Raw genomic sequence first — 12,297 nt, 5'->3', positions numbered from 1 at the left:
TGGTCCCCAAGAATTGAATAAATATCGATTCTAAATGATTTTTAGCAATTTATTTATAAAATATAGGAGAGTATGGGAAGCCAATAAGAGAATAGATAAAAATCTGAGACCCCTCTTTTGACACCTCTNCCAGTCAGGAAAAGTTTTATGAAATTACTGGAAAGTGGCAAGAAAGTAAGACGAAGCGGATTCCCCAGGATCTGTGGGATTTACTCAATATGCAGCAGCAGCAGTGTGCCTTATTGATAGAGGAGAAGAACAAGCTTATTGGTGACTTACAACAGGCAAGAAGTTAATGCTGTAGAAATGGGGTGGGATTAGGATTGAGTATGGTGCTGACTTAGAAGAGGAAGATTATTATTATTATTCATTTAAAATATTTCATTAAATATTTTCCACTTATATTAAAAAATTTAACAATCATTTTTTAAACCCTAATATATATATATATATATCCTTTTATATTAATTTTTTTATTTGTTACAGGGCTAAGCAATGGGGGCCAACCGACCCGCTCAGGGCCACACGGCTAGGAAGTATCCAAGGCCAGATCTGAACCCAGGACCTCCCATCTCTAGGCCTGGGTCTCAATCCACTGAGCCACCCAGCTGCCCCCTAACAATCATTTTTAAAAATCTGAGTTCCAAATTCTCTACCTCCCTCCCACCCCTCTTACCTCCCTGAGGAGATAAGCAATTAGATATCTATTATACATATGAAGTAATGCAAAACATCTCCATTTTAGTCACATTGTGAAAGAAAACCCACACCAAAAGTCATTCACAATTGGTCATTGTACAATATTGCTATTACTGTGGACAATGTTCTGGTTCTGCTCACTTTTTTTTTTATCAGTTCATGTAAGTCTTTCCAGGTATTTCTGAAATTATCCATCACAATCATGTATCACAACATGATCAGCCATCTCCTAATTGTTGGACATCCTCTCTATTTCCAATTCTTTGTCATAATAAAAAGAACTGGGTTTAAATACACTTCAGTAGGGAAGCGTACTCAGGAAGGTTAAATTGTTTTACAAAATGGTCAAAGGCTAGGAAGGTTGGGGAGTGATAATGTCTGGTCAGAACAATGAGTTCCAGATGCAACCAGTTTCTTAAAAAACTGGTTAGGATCCACTCAACCATTCTTCATACTTCAGAGATAGAAGTTTTCAGTTCTTCTACGGTGGTATGATCTAAGAAGATATATTTTTAATACTGTCTCAGCCTGTACTCTGGTCTTTGAGTGATGACAAGTATTCCTTTCTGCCTTGGTACTCTGACCAGGATTGCTTGCTCTCCTGTGGCCACAAGCACTGGTATATCCTAGTGCTCTTTCTTGCTCAGGGACTGTACAACCAGGAATTGCAACCTGGATCTGTGTATGGACAATGCAACACAGTCCTGCATCCAGAGCCAGGAAAAGGACTCCTGTAATCTTCTAACCAGTTTTCCAACCCCCTGCCCCCATTACTTTTTGTGGCTGAGAGCTCCAGAAGCCTTTGCTACTAATTCAGCCACCTCCAAGGCCTGCGCTGGCTTGCAAGGTGGGGCCTGCTTTGGTGCTCTGGTCTATACTCAGCTTTCCTTTCAGTACTATAGACTTCTGCTGACCTTTTAAGTTGTCTTGGACTGAAAAATAGTTTCACCTCGTCCTTTTGTGGGTTCTACCACTCTAGAATTTGTTTTGAGGCGTTCTATCAAATTTGTTTGGAGGGTAATTTGGCAGAGATCAGGCTGGTCCATGTACCTTCTCTGCCATCTTAGCTCCATCTCCTGCTAATTGCCTTTTTATAATTTTCTTTCTTTACTTTCATTTCTTTGCCTTTTTTGATCCTTAAAAAATATTTTTTTAGCTCTTCCAAGAAATTTTGTTTGGCTTTTATCCAACTCACATTTTTTATTTGAGGCTTTGCATGTAACCATTTTGACTTTATTGTCTTCTTCTGAATTTATTTTGAGCTTCCTTGTCACCTCAGAGGATTTTTATGATTAGGTTCCTTTTAAAATTTTGTTTATTTGCTCATTTTTCTACTCTATTTCTTGATTTGGACTTTTATGTTAATGTTGGGCTCTGTTCACAGTTGGAGAAGGAGGAGAGGACCCATTAAGCTTCAGGCTTTTCACACTATTGTTTTCAGAGCTTATTCTGGGGGTTTGGAAGTTTTCAGTACTTCCAAGATCTGGGGAGAAGTGTGGTCACTCACTGTTCTCTTGGTCTATACTCTATTCCCTACCACCAAAGTGCTCCTTCTCTTTTGGAACTTGAAACAATCATATTCATTCAGAATCCCTGATCTCTTAACTGAAAGCGCCCCTTTCCTCCCTTGAATTGTGACCTACAAGGGGATATAGTCAATGGAGTTGCTGCACAGTTGGCTCTCAGGGCTCCCACTTCCTCTTGTCCAAAAGTTCTCCTCTCTGCCCGTGGACTATGGCATAAGAGTGAGAATAGGCAATGGAGTTACCAAACAGCATCTGATCCTGAGTGTACTGCTAGCAAAGATATACATATATATGTGTATATGTATATGTATATATACATATATATGTATGTATGCACGCACACACACACACACACACACACATAGTTATTTATAGGTTGCCTGCCCCATTGGACTTGGGGGTCCTTGAGGGCAGGGCCTATTTTTCCTTTCTTGTAAACAGTATTAATAAGTAAGTACTTGTTGACTTGACTTTACCACTGATATACAATGAATCAAGAGTAAAGGCCCAAGTAAGATTATATAATATATATTGCATATCATAACTATTATTATATTATATAATATATTCTTATATATAATTATAGCATGCCTGTTTATATCTCTATTGCTGTTATCTGTCTGATTTTGCTTCTGGATTCTAGTCTTCCATCTCTCATTGCCATCCTTCCTGAATTGTCCCTCTGGTACCTCAAGCTGAACAGATTCTTCAGCTCTAACTTCCCCCTCCTTTTGACTTAACTGTCCCTCTCTGGTACTATCATAAGCTGGATATCCCATATTTTTAACCTCGGGTTTCTTTTCTTTTCTTTTCTTTTTTTTTCTTTTCTTTTCTTTTACCCTTACCTTCCGTCTTGGAATCAATACTATGTATTGGTTCCAAGGCAGAAGAGTGGTAAGAGCTAGGCAATGGGGGTCAAGTGACTTGCCCAGGGTCACACAGCTGGGAAGTATCTGAGGCCAGGTTTGAACCCAGAACCTCCCGTCTCTAGGGCTGGCTCTCAATCCACTGAGCTACCCAGCTGCCCTGCTCAGGTTTATTTTCAACTCTTCCTTCTCCATCAGTTTCCTTCTCATCACCAGTCAGCTGCCACTTACTTCTACAACATCTCCCATCTACATCTCCTCTCTATCCCCCATAGCCACTGCTTTAATACTACTGCTCTGGATTATTACAATATTCCCTTCTTGGTTCTTCTACTCTTTCTCCCTTCCATGTCTGGTCATGCTGTGCCTCTTTTCAAAAATCTTCAGTGATTTTCTCTTGTCTGCAAGTTAAAATTTATTTTCTTTCACTTGGTATCCAAGGCCCTTAATCTTGTACCACCCTGCCTTTCAAGCCTTATCTCACATTACTGCTCTTCGTAGAGTCTGTTTCAGGCATATCGGTCTATCCTATACCCCTACCAAATGTGAATTATATTTTCCTGCCTTGGCGCTTGTTGCTGCTTATGCCTTTAATGTCCTCTCTTCCCCTCTTTGCTTGTCAGATTCCCACCCTTCCTCAACTCAAATGCCACCTCTTTCATGAAGACTTTCCTGAAGCCCCCAGTTGATAATGATCTCTCCTCAGACCTGGCATAATCTGGTTTTGTTTTATTAGCCCTCTAAGGCATTTATTATATAATATTGTATATTAAAGCTATGCACATAGTTGGTAAAAACAAAAGCACACCACTTTTCTCCTTCTTGGACTGAAAGGTTCATGAGGGCAGAGTCCATGTCTTATATAAACTTTTTATATTCCCTTGTGCTTATCACAATCATCTGTTTTGAATTGTTATTATCATTTCATATATTTAGACTTCTTAAGGTTTTGTCTTAACCCAAGGAGGAACAATGACAAAAGAAGAGGCAGCTCCCTGTGATATAGTAGGTATTCAAGTCGAGATCAGATTGATTAGGGATGTTGTGGAAGAGACTTCTACATTACATGGAAAGTTAGACTATAGCAGGGGGTTCTTAACCATTTTGGTGTAATAGATCAAAGCCTTTGGCAGTCAAGTGAAATCTATGGATTCTTTCTGTGAATACTATTTTTTAATGCTTAGCACTACCTCTTCTTGAAACTGACATCTTTCATCTTCTTTTCTAGGAGTTAAAAGCAAAAGATGATCAGTATGTGAAAGACCTGAAGAAACAGGCTGATGACATTAACCTGCTACTAGGGAGGATGGAAGAACAAGTCAAGACTCTAATCAAGACCTTCCGTCAAGAGCTCTTCCAGATTGAGGTAGCAAAGACAGGGGTAGGAGATGCAAAGACCACTTCTAGCCCAGACTGGGGAAATGGCATTCGTTGTCCACTTGGGAAGCTTCTCTGAGGAGGACTGTGTGTCTGCCTTAATGCACCAGGGAGGCATCCCAAACATTTTGCTGCTCTGACCTTTGTTCCTTTATATAATTGGCCTTCCATCAGAGATATATAAACCACCACATTTCTTTATAGGAGAAAAAAAAAGGGAAAATGATGGGAGATTTAAGTACTTTTGTTGAATCTAATAATGATAATAACAATAGCTAACACTTGTAGAGTGCTTACCAGGCACTGCGCTAAGCGCTTTAATAATATTATCTCATGGGATCCTCACAACAGTGGGAAGTAGGTACTATTATTATCTCCATTTTACAGATGAGGAAATGGAGGCAGACAGAGGTTAAGTGACTTGCCCAGGATCATCCAGATTGTAATCGGACCAAAATGTAGAAGAATAAGAATGGGATGAGGATCCTGGAGGCAAAGGGTGCCTCTATAGCCCCTTCCCTAGGAAAGATGCCTAGAAGTTGATAGAATCCTAATACTAAATCTAGGTCTTCTAAATTTTGCATTCCAAGGCTTCTTCTCTGATTCTATCCACTGAGTTCTGCCTTTGCTTCATAGGCATCTTAGCCAATGGTAGAGGGAACGTTTCCCTCTTGTCCATGTGGTTTATCTCATTCTAAAGTGTGATCCCTGGGCTATTTGCCTGGTTTTCTTTTAGTTCCCACAGGTTGATTCTTTTGCTCCCTAACTACCCTTTCGACTGTCACTGGTACTGACCTGAGGAATGGGGTCACTTACTCTTTCAGAGGGATATTCCAACTTTGCCAGTTTGATGCCTTTAATCACCATTTTCTTAAAATTAGACCACTGAGGCTGCCAACTTAGAGCCAGAGGTCTTGCATTTTGTGTAGAGAAGGCGTGTGTCTTTGTAAGAACTGAGCTAGATTATCATCTGGAGCTCCTCAAAGTATGGGGCTCGTGCCTCTCAAAGCAGGCTCCAGGCTCTGGCCCTTTTTTTTTTTTCTAGTGACATAATTTTATCATTCTCTTAACAGCATTTCTTATAGAACAGCAGGGAACAATACAGGAAAATTTAGGAACACAATAATAACATTCATAATATCATGTATTTAAAACATGAAATAAAACTTATTACTAGTCAGATGACATCAAATCAGTCAAATTAATTTCCAAATTATCTCTTTTTATTTAATTTTTTTCTCCAGTTACATGTAAAAACACTTTCCAACATTTTTCAAGGAATATTGAGTCTTGAATTCTCTCCCTTACTTCCTTCCCATTCCCCACTCCCTGAGATGGCAAATAACCTCATGTAGATTATATATGTGCAATCATGTAAAACATTTCCTCATATTAATCCTTTTGTGGAAGAAAACTGGAACAAAAAAATTAAGAAAGAAAGTGAAAAAAGTTTGATTTGGTCTGGATTCAGACTCTCTCAATTCTTTCTTTGGAAGCAGATGGCATTTTTTTTTTATCATATTTGGCCCTCTTGATTACAGAAAGCATTTGAGCAGGAGCGGCAAGAGCTACTGGCCAGTAATAAGAAGAAATGGGAGCGGGAGATGTACATTCACAATGCCAAGGAGGTAAAGGATGAAGGAGTGAACAAGTAAGGGAAGCCAATGGCGCCTCTCTCTCTCTCTCTCTCTCTCTCTCTCTCTCTCTCTCTCTCTCTCTCTCTCTCTCTCTCTCTCTCTCTCTCTCTCTCTCTCCTTCCCTTCCATCTTAGAATCAATACCGAATATTGGTTTCAAGTCAGAAGAGCAGTAAGAGCTACACAATGGGGGTGAATTGACTTGTCCAGGGTCACACAACTAGGAAGTGTCTGAGGTCAGATTTGAACCCAGCACGTCCTGGCTCCAGGCCTGGCTTTCTATCCACTGAGCCACTTGTCTGTCCCAGATTGTTTAATTTTTGCTGTTGTTTCCTTCTGACCTTAGTTGGAGTATCTGATGGCCCACATGAGGAGAGTAGAAGATTATGAAAAGCAGTTAAGCCAGCAGAGAATTCGGGACTCAGAAGAATACAACTCCATCAAGATCAAGCTGGAGCTGGATGTACAGGTTAGGTCAAAGGGGAGATAAATCATGGTCCATTCAGCTTTCCTCCATAGAGGAACTCAGAGAGAGAAGACTGGTGATTATTTTCTACTGACTGCCCATAATATGCCAGGGAAGGGGAGATGGGGAATGGTAGAGGTGCTGTTTATTAACTACAGGCCTCACATCCCCTTCTAATGAGCTGGTCCAGGAAGGCATGTGTCTCTGACCTACAGGTGGCCCAAAGCTAGAGGGGACCACTAGCTCATGCTTAGGGTGACAACATCAGCCTGCAAAAAAAACTCTTCCAGGGCTGAAACAGCTGAAACCAGCAGAATGAAATTCAATAGGGAGAAATGAGTCCCAAATTTAAGAAAAAGCAATTGCATGAGTACAGGAAGGAGGGAAGCCTGATGACATAAATTCATAGGAAAAACCACAAACATAAAATACAAGCCAGCCCCCCCCCAAAAAAAAAAGAAAATCAAATACTGAGTGAAGACTTTGAAACTAGGCCAACTAAAACCCTATTAAAGCTCCGTCTAAATCTACTTTGTGGCTTCCAAGGGAATAATACTCAAGACAGAAGAGATATAGCAATTCAGGATTGTTGATGCAGAAAGTTGTGGTTTTTTTTTAAGCAATATTGGGCATAGGTACAGAGAATGACCAGTGGCAAAGAGAAGCCACATAAGAGAAGAGTTGTGTTACTTTGTCTGCTTTGGATTCTCTCCATCCACAGTGATGGGAATAGGAAATGGGAAATCAGAACCCAAAGTCTGGCTTCTGTTGTGCTTCTAGAAAGAGTGCTGTTACTGCAAAGGCCTGTGGCTAGACTCCCTGTGGCTCATCTGAAGATTGGGGAAATGTGTTCTCATGGGAAAGAATGTCGTTATTAGAGAAGACAATGGCAAGCCCTGCTTAGCTTGCAGAGGCTTGGTTACTGTGCCCTGATAATAACCATACCTTCCTCAGGCTCCTCGGCCAGTAGTTCCCTATCTCCCCATTCATTTTTCAACTCTAAGCAAACTTGAATGTATCCTTTGTCTTCTCAGATCATCTGTGAAACTGTAACTTCTTAGTTATATTTATTTCTGGTGGGGAATGTGTAAATAGAATTAGCCAGATCCCATTAATAGTCAAAAATCTACTCAACCCAGGCGTGCTGTGATGTCACTCCCACCTCCCTTAGTGGGGAGGGGAGACGAGTTACCCACACGAGACAATAAGTAACAAATCAAGAATAAGGGACTGCCCTTTGGGCAGTCCAAATCAATGTAGAAACTGCCATTTGTCCATTTGAATTAGAGGTGGACCACAGGAAGTGATGAAAGACACTATCCCTTTAAGTAAGTTAGGGAACTTCCTGTGGGGCAGTTGCCATCTCGAACTGGAAGAAGCAGCATCTCCTGAGACCACAGACCGCTTCCACTCTGTATTGTCACGTGGGTAAGTTAGGCTGACTTCCTTGGCCTAGCTGGGCCAATTCTAAACTCTGCCTATCTGGCTGTTGGGCCTTGTGGCTTACAGCTTCATTTATTAAGCTTTTTAACCTTCTTCTCTCCCTTTCTCTTTATTCCTACTTTTTACCTACCAGATTGTAAATAAACTCCTCAACCCGATGCTGACTTGGGTCTGATTTTAATTATGGAATCAACCTGAATTGTTGATTCCTGGCGGCCACATTTTAATATATATATATAATACCTAAATTTTCTTTCTTACAGGAAAGATATATCTGTGAGGGTTGATTACTTCCCCACTACCCAGTTCTCTGCCTTGGCTGACCCTCCCAAAATGGAGAGTCATGAATTAGAATGATAATTGTAAAGGAAGGTTTGGGAACTATTTCCCAAATGGAATAACCCAGTGAGATGTTGCTAAATATAGTATCGAGGGGGCAGCTGGGTAGCTCAGTGGATTGAGAGCCAGGCCTAGAGATGGGAAGTCCTAGGTTCAAATCTGGCCTCAGATACTTCCCAGCTGTGTGACCCTGGGCAAGTCACTTAACCCCCATTGCCTACCCTTACCACTCTTCTGCCTTGGAGCCAATACACAGTATTGACCCCAAGACAGAAGGTAAGGGTTTAAAAATTAGATATAGATATAGATATAGATATAGAGTATTGAGAAACTCTGCTGCTAAATAATGTCAGGAATGGATCAGTTGATAGAACTCTGCACTTGATTGGTTCCTCCTTCACAGCTGACCCAAAGAGGAAGTAAATAAGCTTTCCTCAACTGCCAGTAAAATAAACTCAGTTCTTTTAGATGTTATAAGTATTGATAACTTAAATTACTGAAGATGATTCCAATCTGACTGTGATTTGATGATTATAATATTGATCTAGATGATAAGAATTTATTGACCACTTGATTGAACTTTTAAGTAGAAGTTGTTAAGTTTCAACTGTCACCTTATCACCTAAGAATTTTGAGAGCTGATCAGATCAGTAATAGGTTTCTCTTTTAAACTTATTTAATAAAAGTAAAACAAGGATGGGCAAAGGATGGGTTAAAGTGGAAAAGGAACAGGGATTGGAATAAATCCTGAATCCTTGTTAAACTAAATAAACTGATAATATATATCTTCAGAAGATTTCAGATGATGTTCACACACTAACCCTGACAGGCTGGTTAGCCTGGCCAGGCCACTTGGCCTAGCCAAGCTGCTAGATGGTTTAGCTCAGATCAAGTTGGCTACTCTTAATAGGATTGTTCTTCTGTGATTATCTTCTTGTTGGTAATAAGAAATTTGTAGAATAATGATGTTTTGGCAATAGATGTAGATTTCACTGCAATGAGCCTGAGTAAGTATCCCTAAAGAGTATAAGTTAACCCTAGCTTGAGAAATAGTTATGAGATGATTTTGAAGAGCCTACTTTTCCACTGATTCTCACAATTGAGACCCTGAGATAAGGATCCAGCTTCTATTTATAGGGTGCTCTTAATGGTCTTTTTGGTCTCATGCCAGCTCATGCCAACCCCTGAATTCTACAATCCAAACTAGCAACTGGCAACTGTTCTAGCCCAAGATGACTTCTTGCAAAACTATTTACAATATCCATAGTTATTCTTCACCTGTTTTCTAGTAATAGAACTAATAATATAAGAAACTAGCAATATAAATAATATATTGACTAGTAACATAATTGATATAATAGGCTAGTAATGAATAAAATCCATAGGCAAGCTTCACCTGGGAGCTATTAATATAACTAACAATATAAGTAACTAGCAATATAAGCCATATAGATTAGTAACGTAAGTGATATGGTAGGCTAGTAATATAACAGCCATAGTCAGTCTTCTTCACCCGTGAGTTAGCAGTATAATTATAATAAATATGGCTCTGAGAAAATGAAGCACCTAATTTTGTTGTCTTTTAATTAAGAAATCTATTCATTAATAAACGATGATCTCTTAATTACTAATAATTGTCTTAACAACAGCTAGCATTTATATAACACTTAGGATTTGCAAAATAATTTACTTATGTTACCTCAGCTGATCTACACAACTACCCTGGGATGTAGGTGCTGGTGTTAATCCCATTCTGCAGTCGCAAGAACTCAAGCTAAGGGATCAAGTGACTTGCCCAGGATCACACAATAAGTGAACTAGGATTCAAATTCAGGTCTTTCTGAGTCCTCTAAATCCGGGGCTCTATCCATGTGCCACCAAGCTGCCTCCTATTTTCTTTAAGATGATGCAGTATACCACCTTCTCCATGAGAGCTTTGCTGTTGATCTGACTGAAGGTGCTTTTCCCTCTGATTTTTTCTCTGCTTTATATTTTGTACATATCTGAGATATGTTGGTAAATGCTTAACAACAGCCTCTCTCAAAAGCACAGCACAATTATACATTTCATCTACCTTATTAACATTTTTCCATCACTTTCTTAAGTCTATATCAGTGGTTCCCAAACTTTTTTGGCTTACCACCCCCTTTCCAGAAAAAATATTACTTGCGCCCCCTGAAAATTAATTTTTTAAAATTTTAATAGCAATGAATAGGAAAGACAAATGCACCTGTGGCCTCACCACCTCTCTGGATCACTGCAGCACCCACCAGGGGGCGGTAGCGCCCACTTTGGGAATCACTGGTCTAGACAGTCAGTAAAACAAATGGAGCCCTGATTTATAGCATCTGCTGATTTCTGAGGTATAAATGTGCACATAACAACCACCTTGTAATAATAATGATGATTTCTATCACTAACATTTATATAGTACCTACTATGTGTCAGGCACTATGCTAAGTCTTTCCAAATATCTCATTTGATCCTCATAACAACCCTGGGTGGTGGTGGTAGGTGTTATTATTCCCATTTTACAGATGAAGAGTCAGAGGAAGGCAGAGGTAAAATGGCTTGCCCAGGATCATATAAGTACTAAGTGTCTGAGATTAGATTTGAACTCGGGTCTTCCTGACTCCCTGTCCAGTTCAGGCTGGTTCTGGCACCCCCTTAGTACATGTCCATATGAAAGTAGGTTCTCTACCCTATTAGAATATAAGCTTTTTGAGGGAGAGAACATTTCACTTACTGGTTTATATCCCCAGTCCCTGACACATAGGAGGAGCTTAATAAATGCTTGTTGCTTGGTTGATGTGATTTTATTTTATTTCCTAAGAATTCACATAGGAAAACTGAATATGAATCTGGCTTGGGTAGTGTTACCTTTTATACTTACCAAAGAGCAGGCGTGGGCTCCATATTTGAAGGGGGAGTTTGTACTTTGTTGTATCGTTTCAGTCATGTTTGACTCTTCATGACTCCACTTTGTGGTTTCTTGGCACAGATACTGGAATAGTTTGCCATTTCCTTTTCCAACTCATTTTACAGATAAAGATTTGAGGCAAATAGGGTTAAGTGACTTGAGCAGAGACACGTGGCTAGTAAGTATCTGAGGCTGAAATCAAACTCAGGACAATGAATCTTCCTGATTCCAAGTCTAGTGCTCTATCCACTGTGCCACCTAGCTGCCTGGAGTTCAGAAGATTTGACATCTAATGAGATTTTTATCTTTGTAACAAAGAATTTATTCTTTACCACAGCCTTTATTTTTATGACTTGTTAATGCCAATTTTGAATTCCCCACAAGCTAGTTATTTGTTAGTGCAGGCTAAGTCAGGAAGGCAGCCCTGCTTTTAACTCTTCTTGTGCCTACCTACCCCACCTCTTTTGATTTACTCAGTAAGTAGCTCCTATCTGAAAGAGAAGGAAGCTCAGGGAAACTGGCCATCAAGGGTGGCAGACTGGGACTCTTGGACCATCCTTTCAACAGGATGCACATATTGGCTGTCTCTGCATATCCCAGAACTTCATGATTTCCCTACTGTACTTCTGGGAAGGTGTGAAGAAACCAGCTAGTTTGCAGAATTGTGCCAGTGTGGTTTGGCTCTTAATAACTGTAAAGGTTGTTGCCTTGATTTGGTCTTAGTACAAGGTTTGACAAAAGCCCAAAGCTGCCAAGAAAGTTCAATATTCAAAAACCTCAGAATGGGGAAATCTCACAAGTTCCTGCATACAAAGTTAACCCCCTTCTCTGAATGTTAATGGGCATTTCTAGAAGGTCTGGTAGTATGCAATCTGCTATTATGCAGCAGAACAAATTGTGCTTTGATTGTAGGTTTCTCTGTTCTCTTTCTTTAATTCTTTCTTCCTTCCTTCCTTCCTTCCTTCCTTCCTTCCTTCCTTCCTTCCTTCCTTCCTTCCTTCCTTCCTTCCTTCCTTCCTTCCTTC

General features: G+C 39.9%; 1 protein-coding gene across 1 annotated transcript in view; it reads left to right on the top strand.

Moving 5' to 3' along the window:
* DRC1 (dynein regulatory complex subunit 1) overlaps positions 1-12,297 on the top strand; it is a 35,829-nt gene that overhangs the window by 1,531 nt on the left and 22,001 nt on the right. Inside the window, exons 3-6 of the mRNA XM_044659603.1 lie at positions 138-284; positions 4,320-4,457; positions 6,010-6,096; positions 6,451-6,573. Of these exons, the coding sequence (XP_044515538.1) occupies positions 138-284; positions 4,320-4,457; positions 6,010-6,096; positions 6,451-6,573 (495 nt within the window). The remainder of the gene's footprint in view (positions 1-137; positions 285-4,319; positions 4,458-6,009; positions 6,097-6,450; positions 6,574-12,297) is intronic.

This window comes from Gracilinanus agilis, chromosome 2 (assembly GCF_016433145.1).
Source record: "Gracilinanus agilis isolate LMUSP501 chromosome 2, AgileGrace, whole genome shotgun sequence".
NCBI classification, from domain to species: Eukaryota; Metazoa; Chordata; class Mammalia; order Didelphimorphia; family Didelphidae; genus Gracilinanus; species Gracilinanus agilis.
This window is presented reverse-complemented; position numbering and strand designations above follow the sequence as displayed.